The 27,934-nt window shown below is 45.2% G+C and overlaps 1 protein-coding gene across 2 annotated transcripts; it reads right to left on the bottom strand.

The window, feature by feature from the left end:
- Positions 1-255: 255 nt before the first annotated feature.
- Positions 256-12,162, bottom strand: PRRT3 (proline rich transmembrane protein 3). Of its 2 annotated transcripts, none has more exons than XM_072598522.1 (4): positions 12,049-12,162; positions 4,194-5,722; positions 3,256-3,411; positions 256-2,580 (listed from the first exon to the last, which is right to left on the bottom strand). In XM_072598522.1, the coding sequence occupies exons 2-4, from the start codon at positions 5,662-5,664 to the stop codon at positions 617-619; spliced, it is 3,591 nt and encodes a 1,196-aa protein (XP_072454623.1). In that variant the 5' UTR covers positions 5,665-5,722; positions 12,049-12,162; the 3' UTR covers positions 256-616. The 2 variants fall into 2 exon arrangements, with proteins under 2 accessions (XP_072454623.1, XP_072454622.1); XM_072598521.1 differs by lacking the exon at positions 12,049-12,162 and adding an exon at positions 10,987-11,627.
- Between the last annotated feature and the right edge of the window lie 15,772 nt (positions 12,163-27,934).

The following is a 27,934-nucleotide window of genomic DNA, read 5'->3' as shown; positions in this document are numbered from 1 at the left end:
CACACTTTACAGATGAGGAAACTTGAGTCCCAAAGGGGTTAAATGACTAGCAAAGCCAAGATTTTAATTTCTGCCCTGTGACTTCTGAGTTCAGCGCACTTTGCACTGTGGAGTCTTCATGGATTTTGGAGCAGTGCCTGGCTTTCCCATCCTTGGGTAGTTGAAAGCCCAGCCTGGGATGGTAGGGGTGACCTGACCCTTCACAGAGCTGGAGGGGCTAACAAGGGACAGGAAAGGGTGGGCAAGGCAGATTGGTTTTAAAAGTTTATTTTTTCTTTCTTTTGGCACAAAGCAGGAAGTTTTAGACGTGGCTCTCCAAGGGGCTTCTGGCAGCACGAGTCCCCCATTAGAGCTCTCGGAATCCTTCCTTCCTTGGCTCTGTGCTGAGGGGGCAGCAGAGGGCTGGGGCAGAAGCCCCTTCTCCTAAAGCTCTTCCTCTACTGTCCTTTCAGCTTTACCTCCACTCAGTGAAGGTCGTAGTCCCTGGGCAAAATCAGAGTTCAAAAAAAAATGTAAAAAATAATCCCTGGGCTGCTGTGGGGGACGGAGAGAGGGAAGAGGCTCCCCCTTTTCTCTCTAGCCTGCATTTCCCCAGTGTTTCCCCATTCTGGCCAGATTACAGCTCTATGGTCTCGCTGGAGGCACTTCGCGAGTCCACCTGCTTGCTCAGGGCCAGGAAGCTCCGACGGGCTTCGCGCTCTGGATCTCCCAGCTCTTCGAGGGCCGGCATGGGCTCTGGCTCGGCCTGGGAAGGCAGCAGCTGCACAGTACTAGGCAGCTCGTCCAGGGGCAGGCTCTCCACCGACGACAGCCCGTGGCGCCACGGGTTCCAGCTGATCTTGAGAGAGCCCTTGGAAAAACTATCCAGCGAGCTCCCGGACGCTGCCCCGGCCTCCGGCTCGGGGGCAGGCTTGGGGACGACCCGCACGTCGGTCAAGGAACTGCAGCGGTCCTGAGGGGTTAGGCCCGAACCGTCGGGGTCACTACTGCGCCTCTGACGCAAGAGGGGGCCCCCTGCCTGGGAGAGAGCCTGCAGGGAAGCGGCCGAGTCCCGACGGCCCAGGCCAGCTGGGTACTGCAGGCTGGAGCGCAAGAACACGCTGTCGCGGACCAGGTGCTCCCGGAACAGCGCCTCGTCAATGCTGCGGCTCAGGTTGATGGGCGAGGGCGGGCGCAAGTCCAGCTCGCTGAGCGACAGCCCCGCAGTTTTATCCAGGCACACGCTGCTGCGAGAGCGACCTGGGCCCACGTGGTTGGGGTACTTAGGGCTCCGGCCAGCCCGAACTAGAGAGGCCGCCGAGCCGGCGGGGCTAGGAAGGACCTGTCCGGCTCGCAGCTCATTGCTGTCCTTGGGGGGCCGGGATCCCCCGCTCTCCGCAGGGTTGCGAATGAGGCTCTTGCTGATATCAGTGCCGCCGCGCTCGACCCCGGCTGTGCCAGTCCAGTCGTAGCAGTTGTTAGGGTACTCAGGCACCTCGTTTTTTCCTGGTGGCGGACATGCATAGTGCAGCAGCTTGCCCCAGCACGTGTGCTCAGTGGGCCTCGGTCCCCAGCGGCATGAAGCTACCCCAGCCACCACGGCCAGTGCCGCGGCCCAGGAGAGTTCCACCAGGCGTAGCCAGAATTGCACGCCCCACCAGGGCCAGGAGAATCGGCTGGGGGTGCCCGCCAGCGGGTACAGCCACACAGCGGCCGCGAGCTGCAAACCGCTGGCCAGCAATCCCAGGGCCCCGCCCACAGCCAGGACCCTGGGACCGGGACCCGGGGCTCGGCTCCTCCCGTGGCCCTCGGGGCCGACCTCCACCGCACCAAGTAGCCAGCGACGACACAGGAGCAGCGTACCCAGCGCCACCCCTGCGCCCCAGGCGCACGACAGTCCCTGCACCAGCAGGTTGAGAGGAGGGCGAAGCCAGGGGGAGAGCAGATCAGCCGCCAGCAGTAGCGTCCAGTGCACCGCGCCCAGCACGCCGAGCAGTCGCAGGCTGCGCAGCCGGGGCGGGAGCAGCTGCCCGAGGCCCAGGAGCGCCAGCGCCCCGAGGGCCGTCACGAGCAGCGGGAAGGGCAGATTGTAGAGGACCAGCCCCGTGCGGGCGGCCAAGCGGCCCCGCGAGCCGTACGGGTCGGCCAGTAAGTAGATGGCGCGCAGCAAGGAGGCGGCTAGCACGAGAGCGGCCGCGGCCAGCGCGTGGGCTCGCCCTGGCACGTGGGGCGTGACAGCGGCGGCCACTAGGCCTGCCAGAGCCAGGAACGCCAGCAGCAGGAAGAACGCTCCGGCGCCATACACGTGGAGTTCCCAAGCGAAGCTCAGCGTGTGCCGCAGGGGCCCCCAGCGCAGCGGCGGGGAGCTCGTCTCATTGGCCTGGGAGCCACACGCCCTCGGGCCGCAAGTGGAATCCGGAGGAAGTACTGAGGCGGCGGGACTGGGAGAAGGCTCTGGAGGGTTCGGCTGCCCCAGGGCTCTCTGGGTGGTGACTCGGATGAGACCCCTGCGGGAAGTGGTCAGGGAAGGCCCGGAGGAGGCTGGAGGGGCCGGAGGGTGGCTCTGGGGAGGCCGCTCCCCCGGCTGTCTTTCCTCTCCACCTGTAACAAGGACAGCTATAAAACCTCTGCGCTCCCTGAAAACACTGCCACAGATCACAGCCCTTCCCCGGTGGTTGCAGAAAGGGATCACCCATAAAATAAGCATCTTCCTCGCTGCATTATTGTGAGGATCAAATGGGATAACTGCAAAAGCTTAGCTTTAGCCCACTGGCTGGCTCATAGTAGGTGCTAGATAAATGGCTATTCCCTCCCCCCTCCCAGCCATCTAGCTATGGGGACTTCTTTGGTCTCTGTCTTCATCGTTATCTGGCACCCTGGAGAAGAAGAAACTGGAACTCTGTGGAGCTGCAGAATGGAGAGGTAGGCAGAAATTTGCTTGGCTTTGGGAAAACTCCCCAACTCCTAAGGCCACAAATGAGTCACCTAGAATTGCCTTCCTTTTTTAGTAAAGGGAAAATGGGAAAGTAGTGGCTTTTTAAAAAGGGGACTAGCAGCCCTAAATAAATAAATGAATGAATGAATGAATGAATGAATGAATGAATGAATAACTGGTCCTTTAGCCCTATGTCTTTGAACGGGGCTAGAGGTGCTTCCTGGTCTCCAAATCAGGGTTCTGAATCAGATTTCAAATCTGGAATCTTCTCTTCTGTGGGTATTTGGGTGAAAAGGGGCCTCTCTCCCCCCCTATTCAGGTCCCACAAATACTTTCCTCACCTGGTAGGCCAGCTACTGGGAGACTCTTCGTGGCATTGATCATCCTCTCAGGAGAAGAAGTGGTTGGAGTGGTGGAATTCTGGGAATTGGGGGATTCCACAGCCCCTCTAACTCGCTGAGGGGAAATCATTTCAGCTCCTTCCAAGAGTCCTGTGTCTGAAATAACAATAATATCATCTGGGGGAGGAGGACTCACAGTATGACAACTCCCTCCACCAACACAACTGAGAGATTGTGACTCTTTCCCATGTTCCTATAGTTCCTAAATGTTAAAGAAAGAATTTAATGACAGGTCTTACTGACCCATAGTCTAGAACTCTCTTCCCTAAGCATGTTGCTGCTGCATTTATTCTGTATGTGTGACAATTCACAATTTCCAAGGAACTTTTGATTTCGTTCTTTCATTTGGTCCCATCCCCTGTCACTTTTATAGTTGAGAAAACTGTGGTTCAAAGTCTTTCAGGTTTAAAGTAAGTAGAAGACCTGGGATTTGAACCCAGGCCTCTGATTCCCAAGACAACCTTTCATACTACTTTATATTATTTTTACAACATTATTCTTTATATTTTGCAAATGAGAAAACTGAGGCACTTAGAGGTTAAACAACTTGTCTATGGTTCCATGACAGTAGCTGAACTAGGGAGCTCTCAAGATTCTTGGAATACTGCTTCTTTGGAGGCAGAGTCTCTAGTTCCATACTTCCTAGATAGGGCATACCCAGGGTTGTAGGAAATGGCAGGAAGGCCAGGCCTGGACAGGGCTTCTAGTGTTGAGAGGAAAGGCTCTGGACATTTTTTTCTTGGGATGGTTCCTTACTTGCCCAAAGGAACCCAGTAGGGTCTAGGATGGAGAATGGGAAGGATGTAAGCATACAGGAACTATGTGAAAAGGAACCTACTTCGAGGGACTAGTGCCTAGAAACTCCCCTTGGCACCTACCTGGCCCAGGTTGACTCTCAGGAGACAGTGGATCTGTGGTGTTGGAGACAGGGGAAGGTGATGGTGACCTGGAGCTGGGGAGAAGTGTAGCAGAGGAACCATTCCCCTTGTCAGAGTACTCATTCTGGGGGCTGAGGGGAGCCTTTTGGGTACTGATTTGATGGGCAAAATGGGTACTCCAGGGCCCAGTCCTGAGGTCAGGCTCTTCAGCCTGGACTGATGGCAGGTGATTTGCTGAGATCCAGATGGGCAGGGACCTGGAACCTTGAAAGGAAGTCTCTGGAACAGAGGATGTCAGCTCAGGCTTTAGGAGGGTTTCAGGCCTTAGGATAGAAGACACAGAACTCTTCTCGGTGATAGCCTGGGGGATCTGGGCTTCACTCCAGCTCTGCCCTCCCCCTGGTTTTGGGGAGCTTTGCTTCCTCTCTTTGGTGGTAGCCTTCCCACTCCAACTTTGTACTTTCACTGTCTTCCCTTCTCCAGCTCCCACTGTGGGACTTAGGGCATGATTAATTGGAAAGGGAACATAACTGTTCATGGTCCCAAGGGCGACAGAGTCTGTTTGAATAACCAGCTGTCTGCCTGGCCCTGGGCTCAGAGGACTGTTACTTGGTGGCTGGTGTTCATGGTCAGTTGTCATGGAAGGCAGCCATGAAAGAGCCGGAGCCTGGGCAGCCAATGGCCCTTGAAGACTATAGTCGTCATCCATGCTCACTACCTTCCAATGGGAGTCCTCCCTCGGAATCCCTTCTGGGGTGGGGCCTGTCATATCTTTGGACAAGACCTCTACTTTCTCCTGAATTGTGGACACTTTGGGGTGAGGTGTTCGTGTAAAAGTTGGGGACTCCTCAGGGGACCCAGCTGCCAGGGGGAATGGAGCCACTTGTCCTGAAGTCTGCTCTGAGTTCAGAAGACCCCTTCTGTCTTTGGAAATGGGTCCTTTTGAAACCCAAAACTTGACCCCTACACCTCTGCCTCCTGCATCCCCAGTGCTTAATTTATCCATGAAACTATATCCCTCCTGCCTAGGGGGAGGCTCCTTCCACACAGCTCCAGTGACACTGTCCTGACCGGGAGGAGTCCCAGGACTGGCTACTGAGCTCAGAGGAGGAGAGGGCGACAGGGACAGGATGGAGCTTTTTGGAGACTTTGTGGGCCTTTCACTTTCTCCCAGCCCCACAGCAGCCCTGAGCCAAGGAGGCAGTGTGGGTCTGAGCCAATCTACGAGGTCTGTGCCAAGTTTGCCTCTATCCCCCTGATTTAACAAGGACTGGTTTTGAGAGTTAAGGCTGTGGTGCCTGGTCCCAGGGAATTCCCCATGGTCCTGCTGGGATTCCTGAGTAGAGTGTTTTCCAAGGCTTTGTCTTGAGCCTTCCAGCTGTCTAGAAAGCTGCCCAGCCTGCACTGTGCAAGGAAGGAGGGTCGCTATAAGGAAGAGGCTCCAGAGGAAGATGTGAGTGGTGGGGGCCATGGTCAATGTCAGCTCTCCAGGGGTGCCTTCCTTTGCCTTCACTTTTCCCTTGACAAACCTGCAATAGAAAGGAGAATGTGTGTGGCGGGGTGAAAACAATTGGGGGATGCAGTGGAATATAAATTATAAACTCCCTGAGGGAAGACACTGTTTCTCTTTTTTATTCTTTATATCTTCTGGACCTTGGTAAGCCTCACATAAGTAGGAGCTTAATTAGTTCTTCATGAATCAAACTGATTCATCTGTGTTGCATCTATAAGTTTACAAAGTAGTAAGTAACAGATAAGCACAGCTTCTCTTCATTTCACAGGTGAGGAAACTGAGGTTCAAAAGCAGGTCTCCAGACTCCAGACCCTCCTCAGGTCTCCTCCGATCTGAAAGTAACAGGGAGGGTACTGGACTGGAAGTCAGGAGACTTACATGCCAATTTCAGTTCTGACTCTTAAGTAAAGTGACCTTAGACAAATCACTTGACCTTGTTGGTCAAGTCTTGTCTATTTCCTCATCTGTAAAATGAGAGTTACAATATTATAAAAACAAACAATCTGGAAAGATTTAAGAACTCTCATCGATCATGAGTCCAGAGGACCAATGAAGAAGCTTCTCCTGTCAGAGAAGTGACAGACTTATGTGCAGAATGAGTCACATGTTTGGCCATGACCAATGGGGGAATTTTTTTTTTTGCTTGACTGTGTCTATGTGTTACAAAGTTATTGTCCCTTTTATTTTTCAGTGAGAGTAGCAGGGAGAAGATAGAAAAATGCTTGAAAATTTTTTTTTAAATCCTTTTTTAAAAACCAGTTTGTAGTCTCAGAAGGAAATGTTGAACCACTCCAGTATCTTTACCAAAAGAAGAGTAGAACATGACTGAAAAACCGACTGAACAACAAACTCTCAGCTCTGACACTAACTGGTTCTGTAATCTTGAAGGAATTACTTACCTTCTTATCCTCAATTTTCTCATCTATCAGATGTGAACAATAATGTTTCATCGGATTGTAAGCTTAGTTGATTACACCATAAAACAAGTTCTTTGACAGCAGAGCCTATTTCTCTTCTGTCTTGTAGACCTACTGCCTAGCACAGTGCTTGTACATGATAGACACTAAGTCCTTGTTAAATGAATAACTTGTGAGGGTCATATGAGATAATAGACAAATAAGTGCTTAGGAAAGCATTAGATAGCTATCTATTTTTTTTAAAGGACCTTGTTCCCAGGTTTGTGCTCTGTCCTTCCTCTGGGCTCAGACTCTGTGGTTCCCCAGGATTGAGGAGCTGACCAGTCAGTTCTAATCTCTTCTTTCCCAGCAGGGACTCTCACTTCAGGGCCTGATAGCCAAACCATCAGCATCCCTGGTCCTGGCCTGCTTCTGCTTTGGGTCTATTCCAGGGATGAGTTGGCACCTGACTAAAGGATGGAGGCAGCTCAAGCCTTCTCACCTGGCCCCAACCCTTCTATTTTCCCAAGAAAAGCCTGATCCTGAGCTTTACTCGGTTCCCTGTTGCAGGTGATCAATAATAACAAGGCCTCCTTTCTGACCTAGATCAGATGGCTTAAAGTGGGAAGGGATCTCAAAGATCATCTAGTATAATTTTGCCATTTTACAGTTGAGGAAATTGAGGTATAGTGAAGGAAAGTCACTTTCCAGGTCACACAGGTGTCAGGGGCAGGATTTGAACTCATGCTCTTTTTTATTTTTGAGCAGACTACCCTCACCTAAAGAGGAATTTTGAGGGTGGCAGTGCCTAGAATGTTTCCAGAATTTGTTCCAGCCCCTGAATATCACAGGGATATAGAAGCAGGTTCTGCAGATCAGGAGTCCACCAACAGGGAGCACTGGGGTTGACCCCAGTGAGTTTTTTACCTGAAAACTAGGGCACATAAATGTTGAGTGACAGTGGGGGAGGAGGAGGAAAGAAGAAATGAGAGGTAGCATCATAAGTTAGGTTGTATATTTCCAGCTCGGAAGCTGTCTCCTAGGTCACTCTGGCAAAGGAGATTTATGTTTGGGGAGAAGGAGGGGAAATAAGACCCTTGGTTTCCCACCAGTGGCTGTGGTTACTGGCAGCACTGGGGCCACTGTACTGGAGACCGGGTACTGTGCTCCTATCACATTACCCCTCTTCCCTACACCCTCTCTGATCCTTCTCTTGTGCCTGGCACAGTGCCCTCCCTGCAGTGCCCAAGCTTAGCCTGAATGGTGTGTGTGTGTGTGTGTGTGTGTGTGTGTGTGTGTGTGTGTGTGTGTGTGTAGGAGATTGGGGGTAACTGCACTACCTTCCTGCCCCATGGAGCAGAGAGGGGGAGGGGGCAATTCAGCAGTCTAAAGGACATGCCAGGATCCCTGACATCCATTGCCCCTAGGCTGAAAGGATCCCAAGGATGGCTCCTTACCTGGGCGCTGGCCCTAGACCCCCCTCATTCACCTTGCATCCATCTCTGCTGCTTTGCCTGTGCTCAGTGGCCCCAGAGATGCTTGGACTTGGCTAACTGAGCCCTACACTGCTGATGGCTGGGCTTGGAGCACCATTTCCAGTCACTGCAGTCAATTTAACCCTTTCTAGCTGGCATTTTCTCTTGTCCACTCCTCTCCCATCATGAGCATAGATTCATAGGTCATCAAAGATGAAAGGGACCTTTAAAATTACCTGCTGTCAACCCTCCCTTTACTGTGGAACAAACTGAAGCTCAGAGAATGTAACTTGACCAGGGTCACACAGTGGATACTGGACTAGAGAGTGGAACCCAGGTTTCCAGATTCTGAGTCTCTCATTCTTAGCAACAGCCCCTCCCCAAAGACTCTTTCTCCCTCTTTTGTCCTGCTGTCTCAATACAAGAGAGCAAAAGCTTAATCTGTTGCTCAAATGACCAGCAGGGTTCTGGTTGTTCCAAAGTGGGATGGATTGGGGAAGGTGGATCCAGAGTGTCCCTGACTATTCCTAACCCTGGCCCAGCCTCCCACTGGAAGCAGTTTTCACTGGATTTCTACCCTTCTTCCAGTCTCAAGTACCATGCATGCCTCTAACATGAATTTGCTGCATGGCCTTAGACCACACTTTGGGACTCAGTTTTTCCATCTGTCAAATTGGACTAATAATAATACCTGTCTTACCTAAAGTCACCATCATGAAAATATAGAGTATCTCCTATGTGTAGGAAACCACTGTGAGGATCAAATTAAATAAGAAGACATTGAGGTCTGGTACAAAAAGCACTAACCTGGGTTCGCTTCTTGCTGTCTGAATGACTTAGGGAAAATGGCTCTTCCTCTCTAGGTCTCAGTTTCCTGATCCATAAAATAATGAGGTTGCACTAGATGATCTCTAAGACACTCCCCCTCAGCTCCAAATTCCATGATGCTAGTTGTGAAAGGGTTTTTTATAAAGCAGTATACAAATGGGAAGTCCCATGTTTATTATTATTGATAGAGGGTTCTGAAATGATCTTTTCCTGCTTCAGAAAAGGCCCCAGCCTCTGTATTGGCACCCCTCTTCCCAGGTCACTTAGCTCATAGCAATGATCCCATCAGTGACATTTCCCTAGTCTGTATTCCCTACAATTCTTGGTCCACTCCTACCTGGTCCTCTTGCCTTGGCCTTCTTTAAGTCTTCCTTGTTGGATTATTTTTAAGGGCTAGTGAGTGAGTAAGTGGGGGCAGGGAGGCGGGGAAGAGAAAGGCAGGTCATGAGTTGTTGATTGGAAAGTGGGAGACCTGCTTTAATCTTAACTAACTCCCAGGCTACTGAAAAGGGATTGTGGCTAACAGTGGAAGTGTTCAGCGCCTCTGCTTCCCCAGTGTTTTAGCACATGTTGGGGCCCTATGCCTTAGGATCATGGGATCACAGATTTAAAACCAAGAGACTTTGGAGGTCATCTAGTCCAGCCTCCTCATTTTACAGAAGAAGAAATGGAGACCCAAGAAGTAAAGTGACTTGATCAGGGTCGTTCAAGTATTAAGTAACAGAAGGGAGAGGAACCTATTTCCTCTTACTCCTAATTCAGAGCTCTAGCCACTGAACAGAGAATGGAAGGAGCAGGGAGCAGGGACATGGATCTGGGATTCAGGTGCCTGTGCCTATGAGAGCCCTGTTCTTTCTCCCCTATTTCCCTACTGTGTAACAGTTTGGTCCAATCCGGAAACACCTGCTCTCTGTCTATTCTCTGACATGTACTTCCCTAGAATAGCAGTTCACCTACCTGTGGTCAGAGGTGGAAGAAGCTTCAAGCACCCTACCCCCACCCCAGGGTAGGGTCCTGTAGCAGCAGGTAGGTGAAGGATCAGTGATGTCAGTGGCAGTCCTCACCTTCACTGTCTTCCCACATCTGCCTCCATAGGCGTTGTGGGTGCCAGAGTCCTTCTGTCCTGCCCCTTGCCTGGCAGAGCCTACCTCCTGTTCCATCATAGCCCCGCCTTCTGCCTAACCAGGCACCCTAATCCTATAATGTTTCCATGTGGTGGATTAGGAGGGATTCTGAGATTCTGGACAAAGAAAAGATGCATTTTTCTAGCCCAGTAATTGAAGCCAAGATGAAAGTTAATCTCACAAGAGGAATGGGGCCTGGAGAAGTGGGATGTGTGTGAATGTGGATGGTGGGGGGAGAAATTATGTGGCGTCTTTGTGTGTGAGTATGGTTGGGGGCGTATATGTGGCATGTATGTCTGTGTGAGTGTGGATGAGCAGAAGGAATTATGTGATGTCTATGTATGTGAGTGTGGACTGGGGGAGATATTATGTGGTGTGTATGTGTGTTGGGGGGGGGAGGAATTACCTGAAAAGGAACAGAACTCTGGTACTTCAGTGGGGGAGGTAAATTCCAGAAAGTAAAAGAGGTTAGGAAACCCATACCCTTAGGGAACTAATCCAGAGTCCTCGATATGAGGAGGCGGGGTGGCAGAGAGCAAAGACACAGACCAGACACCCTGGGAGTTCTTAACCTGGACTCCATGGACTCCCAAGGGATCAAGGGACAGATTTCAGTGGGTCATTGCATTTTTAAAAGTATTTTGATAACTATTTCAGTATCATTAGTTTTCCATATAATCCTGTGTGTTTTATTGTATACTTTTAAAACCATTATTCTGAAGAGTCCATAGGCTTTATCAAAGTGCCAGAGGAGTCCATGGCACTAAAAAGGTTAAGGATCCCTGGGCTGGAGGCAATGGAGGCCCAAAGCAAGTGAGCCAAGGCAGAGCTATCTTAGCTCTCTTCCCAACATCCTCATACCCATGAAGGCAGGAAAGAGCTGGGGTGAGAATGGGGGTAGGGGAGGAAAACATGGTGAGTGGCACTGATAAAAGGGGCCTGGGCTCAGTAGCTTACCCAGAAAACCTTTGCAGTTCTCAGCAGCTCTGGGAGCCTCCCCAACCCAGCATCCTTTGCATGGGAGCCTGTCTGCTAGAGAAGAAGCCAGCCATCCTGAGGAGATGTCCACAGCTTCAGTCCCTTCCAAAGGCAGCCTTTTTCCTTTGGTGGTCTCAGTAAAGAGGGGCCTGCCTGCACAGGTGACTCCCTAAGCACACAGATTCTGGGTGTGAAATCCTAACAGCCAACCCCAAGGTTTGCCCAGGAGCAACCTAGGTATAGTACAGACCCACCCACACCTATGCAGAGCAGGACACACACCTCAAGACACCCGCTGATAGCTTACAACCACCCACCTTCCTAGGCATCAGGATATCGAAATAGCAGTTTGGGTTTGGTGGTTAAGGTAGGAGTTGGGGAGGGATCTGGGGCTAGTCCAGGACGGAGGAGGGGCCCCCTCCCACCAGATATACCAGGAATGAGAACAAAGTTCTTATGCTACCAGAACTCAGTCAGCTTTTCAGTGAAATGGGTTGGGGGAAGATGGTGAGTTCTTGGCTATCTTGGAGAGGACTGTGAGCATATTTGGGGGCATCCATGCCCTAACGATCTGGGTGCTCAGATTCAGAACTGTTCTTTGCCCCTCCCCACCTCCTACCCCTAGCAGGAACCAACACAAGATCATAAAATAAAACATCTATTCTTCCAAGCTTAGGTTCAAAAGGGCGAATCTAGTCTAACCTCCTCGTTTTGCAGCCTGAGGCCCAAGATGGCAAATGACTTGCCCAAGGTCACATATCCCATAACAGAGCCGGAATTCCACCCCAGCATCTCCGACATCTCCAGCGGTTTCTGCCACCACCCTAGGTCTTGGGACATCCAGCAAGCCTCTTAGTTCTACCGACCCTGGGCCCTTTCCCTTGAAGCCGAATCCCCGCTCCCCACTCCCACGCCCCGCCCACTCCCACGCGTGCTCGCGGACATCCGAGCTGGCGCGGGGGGTAGGGGCGTCTCTAAGAGCCCGCCTCTTGGGCCGACCCACTCCCGGGCCCCCTCGCGCCCCTGCTCCGCTCCACTCACCTGAGCGTCGGTCCGAAGTGTGCAGGGCACCCTCCCCCGCCCCGAGCAGGTGGTGTCAGTGTGGAGCCCGCAGCCGCTGCAGCAGCCGCAGCCGCTGCTGCAGCCTCAGCCGCAGCCCGGCCCAGCCCAGCCCCACGCGTGGGGTTGAGCCCAGGGCCCCCGATCCCTCCCTCCCTGCCACCCTCCCATCCAGCTCCTTTCCCTCCCAGGCCAGCGGCTGCCACCACGGACAGAGCCACGGGGAGCTGGTGGAAGCGGTGGGGGTGGGGTGGGTGGGGGTGGGACTTGAGTACCCTGGCCAGTCCCCTCCCCGCCCAGGCACCTGGGGAGCTTCTGCTGTCGCTGGTTCTTCAGGTCGCCAGGGTGAGGGCAGCAAGGAGAGGGGGTGAGCAGTCTCGGATCTGATTACTGGAAAGCTAACTGAACCAGGGGTAAGGAAACCCGGGATCCTGTCCCATCTTTGTACCCAACTTGTTAGGTGAACTCATTGGGAGAAGTGTCTGTCACTCCACATTGACGGGCACCTACTCGGCCTATGGAGCAGTCCGTCCCTGGGGCTGGGCATACAGAAGCGTTACTCAATTGCAGAATGATAGAGGTGGAATGGATCTAAGATCAGCCAGCCAAATCCCCTAAACTGATTAATTTTTAAAAAATTAAATTTCATATAATAGGGATAGGTCTCAGAGCCTTGAATTCATTAGTTATAAGGATTTCTCAGGTGAAGAAACTCCTTTGTCATTTCAGGTGGGCACCTCTGCAATTCCTAGTTGGTCTTCGATAAGGTGTTAAAAGAATTAACAGCCACAGGGTCGACAGAGGTAGGGCTGGAATCCTAGTATTCCCGGCTTCCAGGCCAATTCTAGATCAACTCCTTTTATTTTTATTTAAAACTGCCTTTTATTTTTTAAAAATATATATATTTTAATATTATAAAATTAAAATCCCAAATTAAAAAATTTTAAAAACATTTTTTTAAAATTTTGAATCCTAAATTGTCTCCCTCCCTCCGACCCTCTCCTACCCTTGGAGAAGGCCAACAATATGTCCATTATACATGTAAAGTCACACAAAATATATTTCTATTTTAGCTATGTTGCAAAACAAAACACACAGAGAACAAGAAAAATTTAAAAAGTCAACAAGGCATGCTTCACTCTGCACTCAGAGTTCATCAGTTCTCCCAAGCTGCCTTTTACAAGAATTTTGCTCCTCTTGTTTTTTTTACATCAAGATAATTTCTTAACACATCTCTTACTCCTTTGAGTCCTACCTTATACAAAAGAAAAAAGATGGACAAAACCCAACCAAAAAAGCAAGCAAGTTAAACAGTGTAACACATGTTCTGCATCCTTTAGGTCATTTTTTTCTGTTAGGAGATAAGTATGTTTCATCATCTTCTCCAGGACCAAGTTTAGCCATGATAATTAACCTAAATTCAACTGCATTTTTGTATTGTTTCCTATTGCACAGCAGGGGTGGGGTGGGGAGGGAGGAGAGGTTGGGGTCCACCTGTAATTGTAGTCAGCTTTGCTTTCTTTACTCTGCATCAGTTCATACTAGAGTTCATACAAGTCTTCCCATGTTCTTTCAAATCCCTCATATATACCATTTCTTTCTGGGAACTAATCTTCCATTATACTCATATACCAAAATTTTTCGAACCATTTCTTAGTACCAATTCCTCAGCATTGATTCTACTTCTTCCTCATTTGTTTTCCATCACAAGGGTGCCACTTCAAATATCTTGGTATATGTGAGATCTTTCTTCAGTTGACTTCCTCTGCGTATACTACTACAATACTGCGTCAAAAAGTATAAACAATTTTGTGACTTTTCTAACACAAATTCAAATAATTTTCTGGGTCAATTGGACCAATTCCTAGTTCCACCAACACACACAGATCACTAAATGTGTGTGTACGTACACATTTATCATTGTGTCTATCTTCCTTCAATTATTCACTCTTTTAACATCTTTGCCAATTTGATGGATAGGAAGTTGTTTTAATCTGGATCTCTTTTATTAGTGATTTGGAACAATTTTTCCATATGGTTTCTGGTCATTCCCATTTCTTCTGAAAATAGTTTGTGCATATTCTTTGACCTTTGGCCACATTAAGGAGTGATTCTTAGTCTTATATGTTTATGTCAATTCCCTACGAAGCCATGTAAACTCTGACTAACTATATCCCAACTTCCACTGACAAATTGAGTCCCTAGGGACTGACTAGCCACATTTCCTTCTTAGGGTTCTAGTGTTATCCCTGAGGGGAAGCACCATATGTTTCTAATGCTCTCAGCTCCAGCCCCTATTCAACCATATTCCCTTAATATCAATCCCCAGTTAGTATTGACCCAATTAATATCAATTAGGTTTTACAAAGGGATCTTAACTGAGAAAATATAGTAGGAAAACAAATACAAATACAGCCCTTCAAACTTGGGACACACCCCTCTATCAGCTTGCTCCTTGGGGAAGGTAGGCTCAAACTTGAAATGGTCTGTACAAAACACTCATTCCACCAAGCTCATTTTTGAATACTGCATGGCCTAGCCAAAGGATGAGTTGCTCGATTTTTGTACCAAGACACAGTATCTTGGAAGAGATCCACTTCTGGGCTAGGTCAAGCAGATTGATCCTCCAGACTGCTCCAGCACCTTCCCCTGCTTGTCTGCAGGACTCCAGTTCCTGATATCTCGTGGAGTTCACTCACTTTTCCAATCTTCCAAAAACTCACAAGGTTGTAACCATCTTAAATGCTTCTTCACTTAAGAGCATTAAAAGACAGACTCAAAGAGGCTAAGAATAGGGACCAAATGTGTTCATAGTCAGAGGGAGAAGGGTAAAATGACACTAATGCCTGGTATTCATTCCCCAGAGATTTCAGCAGTCACTGTCTTGATTACCACCAGGAAAAAAGAACGTGAGGTTGACTCAGCAACCAATCAAAGGGCCCCTCTTTACCACACATTAAGCAGACAGGAAACAGTCAGAATGATAATATAAGGGCCTTCCATTATGCATGGCTAGAAGCACGCTCACCAAACATCCACTTGGGGATTGCATCAGGCAGAATCCTGTTGTGCCTGCTCTTAAACGGAGCCCTCACTGGCCTGACTCCCATTGTATTTATTTATCCTGGTTATTAGACTTGTAGCAGATACTGGATACAAAGATTTTCCCCCTTGTGATAGTATCATTTCTGATTCTACCTGCATTGATTTTGTTCATCAAAATGTTTTTAGTTGTATATAATCCGCATTATATATTTTACCTTTTATGATCATCTCTGTCCCTTGTTTGGTTAAGAATTCTCCCTTTTGCCATATAAGAGTTGCAATAAGTGCCTTCTGTTCTTTAATTTTTTAGTATAATGTGACCTTTTACGTTAAGGTTATATTCATTTGGCTTTATTGTGATGTATGGTGTAAGATGCTATTCTAAACTCAATTGAATCAGCCTGCTTTTCAATTCCCTATAGAACCTGTTGAATGTGAGGCAAGCCAAGTAGTATAGTAGATAGAAGGCAAAGAATACTTTGGAGTTACAGAGACCTGAATTCAAATTCAAATATATCCTAGCTGTATCACCATGGTCAAGTCTGCTTACCTCTTAGTGTACCTGGCAGTTCTCTAAAAGTATGAGTTACAGATCAATTATGTCCACACTGGGCATTATTCTCTGCACCAGTGGAAATCAGAGGTCATGACCAAGAAAACTTCTCAGACTACATTTTCTCAGCAGTTTGTGTACTCTAACCCCCTAAGCTGACTTACAGGCATACTTTGTTTTATTGCACTTGGCAGATATTGCTTTTCTTTTCTTTTCTTTTTAACAAATTGAAGGCTTGTGATAACCCTGTGCAAAGCAAGTCTATTGCTGCCATTTTTCCAACAACGTAGGCTCACATTTTGTCTCTGTGTCATATATTGGTCATTCTTACAGTATTTCGAACTGGTGCATTCTTGTTGCATCTGTTATGTGAGCAGTGATCTTTGATGTTACCGTTGTACTTGTTTTGGGGGCGGCACAAACCAGGCCCCTATAAGACAATGAACTTAATGGTACATGTATATTCGATCTCTCTTCCTCTCCTCCAGCCTCCCTATTCTCTGAGACACAGCAATGTGGAATAATATTATGTAAACTTAGTTAATAAAGCAGAGGTTGAGAAGATTAACTCTAATTTTGAAAGAAGTTCTATTGTGGGTAAAAGGTTATCAAACAGCATCGCATGCTACAGAGAAATCTTTTGTGAAGAGCCAATTGATGTGGCAAACTTCACTGTTTATTTTAAGGAATTGCCACAGCCACTCCAACCTTCAGCAACCACCACTCGGATATGAATATGAAGCCATGCTGATTCTTTGTATAATCTTTGTAATCAAAGATTAACTCAGTGGCTTGGAGGACAGAATTGTCATAAGGATCACCAGACAATATTCGTAAAGCACTTAACACAGTGCTTGACACATAGATACTGAATAATTGTTAGCTGTTATTATCATCATAACCACTACATTTTCTAGATATCTGCCAAACATTTCTTTCATGATTCTTTCTAGAATTTTCCCCAGAACCAAAGTCAAGTTCACTGACAGAGTTTGTAGACTGTTTTCTTTCCTTTTCTTAAAACTAGTACAATTTTGCCCTGCTCTAATCTAGTGCCCCACATCCATTCGACTTGCGTGAGATTGAGGGAGAGATGATTTTTAACTAGTTGTTTTGTTCTTCCTAGTGTATATAATCACAAGATTTGTTAACACCTCAAGCTATAATCACATGATAAGAAGCACGGGCTGTGATTGTGGTGGAAAAGAATTGGAAATTGAGGGGATACCTATCAGTTGGGGGAGTGACTGAACAAGTTGTGGGATGGAATACTATTGTGCTTTAAGAAATGATGAGTGGAATGGTTTCAGAAAGACCTGGAAAGACTTACATGAACTGATTGCAAAGTGAAGTGAGCAGAACCAGGAGATCACTGTGCACAGTAACAGTAATATTGTAATGATGACCAAATGTGAATGACTTAGCTATTCTCAACAATACAATGATCTAAGACAGTTCCAAAGAACTCAGAATGAAAAATGCTATTTACCTCCAGGAAAGAACTAATTTGAATGAAAATTGAAACATAATTTTTTCACTTTATTTTTTCCTGTTGGGTTTTTTTTTGGTCTGTATTTTCTTTCACATGACTAATATGGAAATATATTATGGATGATCATAGATGTATAACCTGTATCAAATTATTTAATGTCTTAGGGAGGGGAAGGTGAGAAAAGGAGGGAAAGAATTTGGAATTCAGATTTTTAAAAAATGAATGTTAAAAATTGTTTTTACATGTAATTGGAAAAAATAAAACATTTTAAAGAAAAAAGAGAAATGGTAATGTGTTAACAAGATATTAATACTTTAAAATGTGTGAAGCCCTTAGTGGAATTAGAAGGCAAGCTCCACTTTAAATAGAGTTGATTGGTATTAGCTAACAGAAGTTGAATATTTCCCAGATGTCCCTTTAAAAAAAAAAACAAAACAGTTGACCCAGTTCTACTATTTTAGTTCTACTATCTTGTGGAAGAGACCATTGCACCTATCCCAGAGGCTGGGGGCAGGGGATTTTTTTCTTTTCCCTCCTTCCCCACATTGATCATGAGACTAGCTGCCAAGAGATTTACCCAGAGCAAGACATCCATTCCCACAGTTCACTGAAGAAAGTAGTGACATGTACCACAAGTAGATATGGATAGAGATGGGCAGTCAAGACAGTCAGTAATGGGCTCAAGAGTTAGTCAGCACTGGCAATTCAGAGTCCAGCTATGGGGAAGAGCAGACCCTGGGGCCCAGTAGAATGACCAGCCCAAAAGAGAGGCTGCACTTCATTGTTGTTTTCATCCTTTGTTTTTGAAAAGAACAGATGACATTATGAAGGTGATGTCTTGACTTGTGTGTGAACTGGATTTAAGTGAGGCAGAGCTCTGAAAAGTTGTCAGCCTCACTCTCTCTTCCAGAGTCATCTAAGTCCAGTGGCAAGAAACTGTTTAGGTTTTGATGGCTTAGAATGACATGCTATGTCCAAAGCTGATTTTTATGAGGACTATGTGAGGAAAAAATATGTATGAATTTCTGAAGTTCTAGAGTTATAAGTTGCTTTGACTACCCAAGTATGTGCCTCACTACTATGGAACTCTAAGTTTGAGCTTATTTCATCCATCAATTCTATGTATATTTGTGGGAAAGTGTACCCTAGCTTTATGAAGTGGAATATCTTTTGTAGTAAAGGGGTAGCTAGAGTGCCAATCTAGAGTCAGGAAGACCTGAGTTCAAATCTGACCTCAGACACTTACTAGCTGTGTGAACCTGGGCAAGTCACTAGAATCTGTTTGCCTTAGTTTCCTCATCTGTACAATAAACTGGAGAAGAAAATGGCAAACCAGTCCAGTGTCTCTGCCAATTAAGCCTCAAAAGGGGTCATGAAGAGTTGGACACGACTGAAATAAATTAAACAACAAAATCTTTTGTAGTTACTGTTCTTACAATGCCATTTTAAAAAACTCCTTTTCTAAGAGCTAATTGTGTCTACTGGCTAGCTGTTTATGGCAAGCGCACTGGTGTGAGTTCATAAACGATATTAAAAGGAGTAACACCTTCCTCTCAGTGGGGACACTGAGTATCCTAGAATTTGAGTTAGTAGCTGTCTTCAAGGGAGGTTCCCCAGAGGGAAGTTACTGTCTATACTGCTTTGTTGTTATCTGATTATGTACAACTCCTGTAACCCCATTTGGGATTTTCTTGGCAAAGATACTGGAGCGGCTTGTCATTTTACAGATGAAGAAACTGAGGCAAAAATGGTGACTTGCCCAGGGTCACACAGCTAGTAAGTGTTTAAGGCCAGCTTTGAGATCAGGAAGAAAAGTCTTTCTGACTCCAGGTCTAGTGATTTATCCCCTATACCACCTAGTTACCCCAATGCTTATCTCATTAAGAAGTCCAGCTAGAGGGTAGCACAATTAGAGTTCATTATTACTTATTGAATACATTAGTAGGGTTGAGTCTATTAGACTAGGAAACAAGGTCTAGGGAATAGGGCACAAGATAACAGTTTGTATAGTAAGGGGATCAGAAAAATGGTGGAGTTAGCTTTTGAAGAGAGTTTACATGATGGGGAGTTTCCTTAAGCATCTAGAGAAGTGACAGGGAGACAAGGAACAGGTAAGTCTAGTATAACTACTGGAGAAATTAAAGGTCTGGAAATGAGAAGACCTGGCTTCCTAGTTCCAGCTCTGTCACTAACTTGTCCAGTGATCTTGGGTAATTCAGTTTACTTACCTGGGGACTTATTTTCTGCCTCTAAAAAGATTGGATGTTCACAGCAATACAAGGACCTAAAACATTCCCAAAGGACTCTTGAGGCAAAATGCCATCCACATTCAGAGAAAGAACTATGGAATTGGATTACAGAATGAAGCAGACTATTTTCTCTTGTGTTATGTTTTGGTTTGGTTTTTCTCATGGTTTCTCCCGTTCGTTTTAATTCTTCCATGCAACATGACTAATGTGAAAATGTGTTTAATAAGAATATATGTGTAGAACCAATGTAAAATTGCACACTGTCTCAGGGAGGGAGGGGGAGAAAATTTAAGACTTAAGGAAGTGATTGTTGAAAACTGAAAACAAACAAACAAACAAATACATAAAGAATCCGTTATCTATTTAAAAAAAATTTTAAAGTCTGGATGATCTCTAAAGTCTCTTGCAGCTTCAAAATTCTGTTATTCTGTGAATCAACACTTTATTTACTTCTCCTCTGGCCTGAGGTTAGACATGCAAACCAAGTGGAGGAAGGGAAGAGGAGCAGAGTTCAGGGCCTTGGAGGGAAGAGAGCTGTGGTTTAAGGAGTGACTTGGAGATGGTTCGAAAAGTCACATGGGCCTGAGAAGGGCTGAAATAAGAATGTCCTTCCCCTTTGCCCTGGCTTGAGCCATCTCCCCACCAATTTAGCAGGTGATTATTATCCTGACAGCAAATTATTTTCCTACGTTCCCGTGCTTGTTAGTCTCACCTTAGTACCCTAGAGAGCAAAGGGCTGAGACTTTTATAGAGCCCCATAGCATGTGCTCAATAAACACTTGGTGATTGCTTGATTGAATTCAATTTTTTTTAAATTTTTAAATTTTAATTTTTCAGCTCTGAATTCTCTCCCTGTGACCTTCCTTTCTCCTGCAATCTCCCACATTAAGAAATCAAAGAAGGAAAGTGAGCAGACGCAGGAGGATAATTTATATAATAACAATATTGAAAAGACAAATGACTGAAAAATGTAGGAACTCTGAGCAACTGTGTACGGATGGAGAGGTGTGAAGATTGATGCATAGATATGTGTATATATGTGTGTGCAGGTATGTATAGTGTGTATACATATATATGTATCTACTTATATGGAAATCTCTCTAGATAGGCAGATCTATATTGATCTATCTATTGATAGATTGACATAACTATACAGAGATATAATTGGTCAGGTCTCTTCAAAATTCTACAATTCTGTGAATCAAAACTGTTTATTTCTCCATTTTGCTTAGGTTGGCCGGAGGTTAGACATGGAAAACAAGTAGAGGGAGGGAGGGGTAAAACATATATCTGAATATAGGTAGAAGAGAGAGAGGGAAAGAGAGACAGAGACAGAGACAGAGACAGAGAGAGAGAGAGAGAGAGACAATGACAGAGAGAAAAAAAGAGAGGTGGCAATGTGGGAAATGTTTTTCTTGACTATACATGTTCTTAATGGGTTTTGTTTTTCTTGCTTTCACTTTGCAGGGTTGAGGGTGGAAATGGGAAGGAGAATATGTATACCTGAAAATAAAATCTAATAAAAAACCCTGCAAAGTGTATAATTATAATTTTGGTTGGGTGAGATCATAAGATCATAGATTTAGAGCTAAAAGAAACAACCAGGGCAATCTAGTCCAGCTCTCTTAATTTATGGAAGTGACTTGCCCACTCCTCTTCTGGCTTTCCAGACTTCAACACCATGCCTCATCTGTAGTCTCACTCTGGAATATACATCAAACTCCACAGCCTTCTTATTCTGGAACATCTCGCTGTTATACTGGTCCTCTTCTCCCATTGGCAAATTCCTCCTGGGTCCTCCATTTTGTGGAGAGGCCCAGGCTGGCCAAATTTCCTTCATTCTCCTCCTAGCTCAGTTTCTGACCTTCTGGGGACTTTCCAACCCTGCACCTCCATCTCCTCTCAAGCTTCCTTTTGTGTGTTGTCTTCCTCTATTAGATTGTAAACTCCTTTAGAGCAGCAACTGCCATTTTGTTTGTACTCATATTTCCCAGTGTTTACCATATTTGTTGTTGTTTAGTCATTTTTCAATCATGTTTTACTCTTTGTGACCCCATTTAGAGTTTTCTTGGCAGAGATACTGGAGGGGTTTTCTGTTTCCTCCTCCAGCTCATTTTACAGATAAGGAAATTGAGGCAAACAGGGTTAGGTGACTTGCCCAGAGTCACACAGCTAATAAGTATCTCAAGCTGGATTTGACCTCAAAGTCTTCCTGACTCCAGGCCCTTGACTTTTTGCACTTTAACTATCTAGTATCCTGTTCTGCTTTGCCTTGTTTAGGTCACACAGGTGGTAAGAATCAGAGGTGAACTTTGAACCCATAACCTGGGATTCCAAAGTCAGCATTCTTTCCATTGATTACCTTTAGTTTAGTGATAATGAGCTGAGCTTCAAAATACAAGAAAATGACAGCAACATTTTTGGAGTGGATTCAAAACCAGTCCAATCTTCAAGAAAGCCTTTTTGACAGGGAAGACCCTAAATCAAATGTCTCTCCTAACCAAACATGTGAGAGTAGACCAGATTAGCCCCATTATCTGAGGCTGGGGGAGCAAAGCAGATGGATGAACATTTTTGCTGTTTGATGTTCTCCCTAAAGTACATTAGCATAAATTCTTGAAATGATGCAGGCTATTCCTTTCTGATTTCCATTAACTGACTTAATGTCCATGAGAGAGTAGAAGTTAGTTGAAATTGATAAGGAAGCTGAAGAAAATGTAGAGCTTGGTGCTGAAATATAATTATATAAAATTACTAAATAGAAACATTTATTATGGGTTTAAAAAATAATTTCAATTAAATTAATTTCAATTAAAATAAAAATTGCTTTCAACATTTCAACCTGCCCTTGCAGCCAGCATCAAGGGGAGCAACCATTGTGGAAAAGGGACCCAACATCCACTACCACACTGACCTATCTATCACCCACAGTCAAGTTAAGTCTGAGTCCCATGGAAAGCAGCCTCCTCCAGACCACAGCCTTGCTTTCAGCCTACCCCTCATAGCCAAAATTGAGGAAAACAGCTCTTGTGGAGAAGATGGCCCTCCATCCTTGTTACCATCACCATCAATTGCTGAGAGATTGTCCAGGCACCCTAAAGGAGAGACAAGGGGTGGCATGTGAACACCTTCACCACCACTTCAATTCTGACCCTTGGTGGAGATAGTCTAGGACCCTGAGCCCAAAGTCCTGGAAACAACAGTGCCCCAAACATTATTGGTCCTGTTTCCAATTTGGCATCATTGATGGATACAACCCTTATAGAGAACAGCCCTTGCATCTCTCTCCCATCCCCACCACCATCACCAACTGCCACAAACTGGCAGGTATCCCTAAGAGCTCTGGAAAAAATAGCACCCTTACTCCAGATCACTGACCCTACTTTCACAATGGCCCCAAAGCCATACTCCTCAGAAGCAATCCTCTTGGATATTTGACCTTGGAACTGCCTCTGTAGGTCCTTCACCCTCCATCCCTTCTGGAAGTCACAGTCCTTGGCAAGGTCAAATGGTCCAACCTCAGAAAACAATAGAAGTTTTCTTGTTTGGTTTTCTCGTTTGTTTTTTTTAATGGAAATGACATTTAGGAAGATCTACTATCTTCTGCTTTTCTACTGCACCATAAAAGCCCCTTGGCTTTTGCATTTGACCTGCACCTGAAATTCTCTCTATATGTTTTCTTCCTCCTATTAGAATGTGACCTCTGGAGGACAGAGACTTTTCCATTTGTAACCTCAGCACTGAGCAAAGTACTTTGCCCATATAAAGTATTTAATAAATGCTTATTCATTCATTTTTATTATCTTTGCTCTCTTCCTTCAAATCACATTTAAGAGGGAAATCATGCTCTATTCAGACTAATTTGGATAACTGGGTAATGCAGTGGATAGAGTGCTGGGCCTGTAATCAGGAAGACTCATCTTCCTGAGTTCAAACCTGATCTCAAACACTTACTAGCTGAGTAACCCTAGGCTAGTTATTTAAACATATTTGCCTCAGTTTCTTCATCTATAAAATGAGCTGGAGAAGGAAATGGCAAACCACTGCAGTCTCTTTGCCAAGAAAGCCCCAAATGGGATCACAATGAGTCATTCACAATTTAAATGACTAAACTAGAACATTCAGACCAATTGGGCACCTTACTGGTATTATAAGATTATAAGAATTGGGGTTGGACTTCCAAGTTCCCAAGTGCAGAATGCTGGAGAAGTGCTGGAGAGGATTGTCTGGTAATCAGGGCTTCTTAACCTGAGATCCCTGACCTTGTTTTAAAATCATTCCAGTGACCAGATTTCAATGTAATTAGTTTCCTTTGTAGTTCTGCGTATTTTATTTTTTGCTTTAAAAATATTATTTTGAGATAAGCTTCCTCAGACTTCCAGAAGGGTCTATGAAACAAAAAGGCTAAGAACTCTTGTTCTAGTTCAATTTCTTCATTTAACGAGGGAGAAGAGGGGAAAATGAGGTCTGGGGAGGTGAAACAACTTGTGAGTCAGTAGATGAACATTTATTAAGCACACATTTACTAAGCACTGGGGATGCAAAGAGGGGCAAAGGTCAGTTCCTGCTGTTGAGGAGCTCACCCAAGGCCTTATGGTTCCAAGTCACATAGCTAGCAGGCTTCAAGGTTGGGACCTGAACTTGACTCTGAAGTCAGTATTCTTTCCAATATACAACACTGACCATTTTCCAATTGGTGCTCCTTCTAATCCAGAGCAGAAGGGCTACCTAAGTATTCCTACATCAGCTCCCTAGAGGCTGGTTAATTCCCCACCTGTAGCCATTCCTACAGATAGGAGTGAAGCCACATATGGAGCCAATGGCAGCCAAGGGTCCCACCAACATTCTTACCTCTACTTACTTCTGCTCATTTTATTAGCAAAAATTAAGCCATCCTTTAATCCCTTTCCTTCCTGAAACTTCTCCAGACTCTACCAGCCCATACTGACTTCCCATACCTTGGGAATTCTGTGGTCGTTCTAATCTGTGGAGTAAGCAGGTTATTTTAGGATGTGCCTATACGTTATCCCATCATTCTTTCATCTTTCCTGTAGGGACTGTAAATTCCAGATGGCAGGAAACTAGGCCTTTCTCTTGTAGACCCCATAGTACTTAGGTCAGTGCATGGCAAGTCCTGGACAGGCCAATACTTGTTAATTAATTTGTTGACAGGGATTTTTTTAGGGTATGAGATTAAGGCCATGAAACTGGGGGATTAAGACTCAACAGTCTACTTAACAAGTCTGGAACTGGGTCTAGAGACCTTCAAGGGTTAAAACTGTTAATCGCTACAGGCATTAAGACTTTGTAGACAGAATGGAATGAGATGGCTGGCCTAGTTATTGGTTCCTTGTTATTCTTCTCATGTTCTTGACAGCTGGTTGTACAAACTTCCTGAGTGGCTGATTTCTTATCAGCAGATTTTCCAGGCACAGCAGATCTTCCCTCAGTCCCAGTTTGCTAAACAGGGAAGCCTAGTCTTGGTTTTACCAAAGAAAAATCAACCAGGACTGATCATAGAATCATAGTATCTCAGAGTAGGAAGTGACCTCAGAGACCTAGGCCCCCTGGACAAAATGCCCTTCTACAACACTGCCAACAAGTGGTCAAGTGAAAAAATTTCTAGTGGGAGAGAACTCAGTCTCTCCTGAGGCAGTTCATTTGGTTTCTGAATGTTAAGAAGGTCTCCATTACATTGAGCTAAAATCCACAAGCAGAACGTCAGTCAGTCAACAAGCATTTATCAAGTACTATGCTACATGCCAAGGATTGTACTAAGTCCCGAGGGCATAAAGAAAACCAAAATTGCCATCCCTGCCTTTAAGGAGCTCCACCCCTATCACGTTCCCTCTGAGATTGCCCTAGGTTATCCCTGTCCCCACCCCAGTTCCTTTAATCAAACCTCATATAGTAATGGTCTCCAGTTCCCTCATGATCAATGATCACCCTCCTTTGGTTGCACTCTAGCTTGTCAATGTCATCCTCACATGTAGTGTCCAGGACTGAACATGATACCACAAATGTGGTCTCACCAGAGCATAGTGAATGGGGGCTTCTCCTCCTGTTCTGGACACTATGCTTCTCAGTGTAGTCTAGAGCTGGATTCATCTTTTTTTGGCTTTCAACTTATATGGTGTTAATTCACTTGACTGCCCTAGTCTTTTTCATAGTAACTGGTATCTAGATGGTAATTTTTTTGTGTGTATTTGATTTTTTGAATCCAAAAGACCTTACATTCATCCCTATTAAGTTCAACTTGATTAAACGTAGTCCATTGTTCTATCCCACTGAAAATCTCCTGGGATCCTGATACTCTCATCCACTGTGTTTTCTAGCTCTCATCTTTATGATCTACCAGTCCAATAGTCTTGCTGTTTCAATTTTCAAGTTCGATTACAGCACACTAAATCTGTTATCCAGCTGATCCCAAGCCACCACATTTCACCTCTTTTTTCATCTTTTCACCTTGGCAATCTTGCCATTTGTCCTTCCCTCACCTGGCACAGTATTTAGCCCTGGTCACCAAAAAAAAATTCTCACTCTCCCTAGGGAAGGTGATTTTCAGTTTTGGAATTCAGACCCTGAATCATGCTGTCTTGATTAGTGAGTGGGTGTATGTTCAATTAGCCTACTATGTGTAGTCAACCTTGGCCCACCAGATCAGGCTATGTTTCACACCTTACCTGGTCATGCTGACATGACATGACCAGATGTCATGAAGCCTCTCCCTTCTTCCCACTTTTCTACTTGCTATGGGCTCAAAAATCAAGACTACCATAGTTTCTGTCTTCATCTCTTCTATGTTGTCTCTTCCTATTAGAATAGAAGCTCCTTGAGGGCAGGAACTATCTCAGTTTTGAGTTTGTATCCTCAGCACTAATCACAGTGCTTCTATATTAAAAGCTTAATACTTTCATTCATTCATCTAAGAAAAAAGCCAAGTGTACAATCTAAGACTGAGGACAGATTCCCCAAAGCACATCACTGAAAATATTCTTTTATCAACCCATTAATTACTCCCCTTTGGGTCCCATCATTCAACCAGTTATAAATCCAACTAAGTGTATTATACTCAAGTCTATCTGTCTTGTCCACAAAGATGGTGTGGGAGACTGTGCTTTGCTGATATCTGGGGATACTACGATTACATTATTCCTTGGATCTACCAATCTAGTTACCCTTTCAAAAAAGGAAATGAGTTTAGTGTGGCACGACCCATTCTTCATAGTCACGTGAGTTTGTAAAGGTCATTGCTTTTTAAAAAATGCTCACGAATATCCCTGTGTTCTAAAATTTTGCCAACAACTTGGTAAGATGTAGGCGATCTGTCTCAGGTTTACAGATGTATTGTTCTTAAACTACAGGCTCTCCAGAAGAGGTAAATAAATTTACTGGGGTCTTAGAAGTGACTGCCATGTTCTTGATCATAGAATGTTAGAACTACAAGCAACCTTAACTTCATCCACTTCAACTCCTTCAATTTGGTCTCTGAAGCCAAAACTAGAACTTGAGTCTCTTGACGTTCAATTCAGCATGTGAAGCCCTGACTATGTGCTAGGCACTGTTCTAAGTTCTGGATCACAGATTTAGAAATGGAAGGGACTTCAGAGCTTAACTAGCCCAAGCTCCTCATTTTGAAGATCAGTGACTTGCTCAGGATTAAGTTGGAGCGCTGGGCATTGACTTAGTACTCTTGGAGCTATACAATACCATACAGCTGTCTCTTAGAAGGTCCCCAAATTAGTCTTGAGATTTGTTTCGTCTGTGCTGATATGAGCATCCAAAGAGGGGGAAGAGATTCACTAGCTATCACTGTGTTTCAGAGTATTAATAATAGCTAAATATTTCTACAACACCTACTACATACCAGGTGCTGTACTATGCACTCACCCTGGGAGGTGGGTGCTATTATTATCCTCATTTTACAGATAAGGAAACTGAGGCAAACAGTTGAAGTGACTTGCCTAGGTTCACACAGCTAGTAAATTACAAGACGCTGCTCTTCCTGCCTAGCCATAGGCTCACAATTTCTTACTTAACCTTTAATTAGGGACAATAAAAAGTACTGACTTTTGATAGATTATAAGGCTCTTTGACTTGTCCCTCAGCTTTCTTTTAAATAAATATCTTGTTTACATTGCTTTCATTTCTGAATTCATCTTTCAGTCTAGTGTTTGGATACTTCACACTTGGGAAGGATCCCAGCCTGTGATTTTTTTCTCTGGGCATTATGGCTGTCTATGGTCAGAATCTCCTGGACAAGACCTTCCTTCTACATTGTGATTTGAAGAATTCCACTTGGGTCACAGCTGATTTCAGTGATGTGTTAATTCCAGAAACAGAGAAAAACTGAGTGTATTTTATGGCTTAAAGTGAATCAGACTGCAGAAAACGCACAGTAATAGGACTCCCACGGAGGAAGCTGGGTTAGACAAATCCCTTCAGGCGACTGAATTAGAGGCGATAGCATTGGATTTGAGAGCCAGGAATACCAGGGTTTGAATCCTGCCTCAGACACTGACCAGCTGT

Source organism: Notamacropus eugenii, chromosome 3 (genome assembly GCF_028372415.1).
Source record: "Notamacropus eugenii isolate mMacEug1 chromosome 3, mMacEug1.pri_v2, whole genome shotgun sequence".
Taxonomy (NCBI): Eukaryota; Metazoa; Chordata; class Mammalia; order Diprotodontia; family Macropodidae; genus Notamacropus; species Notamacropus eugenii.
Note: the sequence above shows the minus strand (reverse complement) of the source record. Positions and strands in the feature narration are given on the sequence as shown.

Coding starts and splice junctions, on each gene's coding strand:
- PRRT3 (XM_072598522.1), bottom strand. CDS start 5,664: ATGGCCCCCACCACTCACATCTTCCTCTGGAGCCTCTTCCTTATAGCG. Junction 3,412..4,193: donor TGAGAGTCAACCTGGGCCAG/GTAGGTGCCAAG, acceptor TTGTTATTTCAG/ACACAGGACTCTTGGAAGGA. Junction 2,581..3,255: donor CCCAGTAGCTGGCCTACCAG/GTGAGGAAAGTA, acceptor TCCTTGTTACAG/GTGGAGAGGAAAGACAGCCG.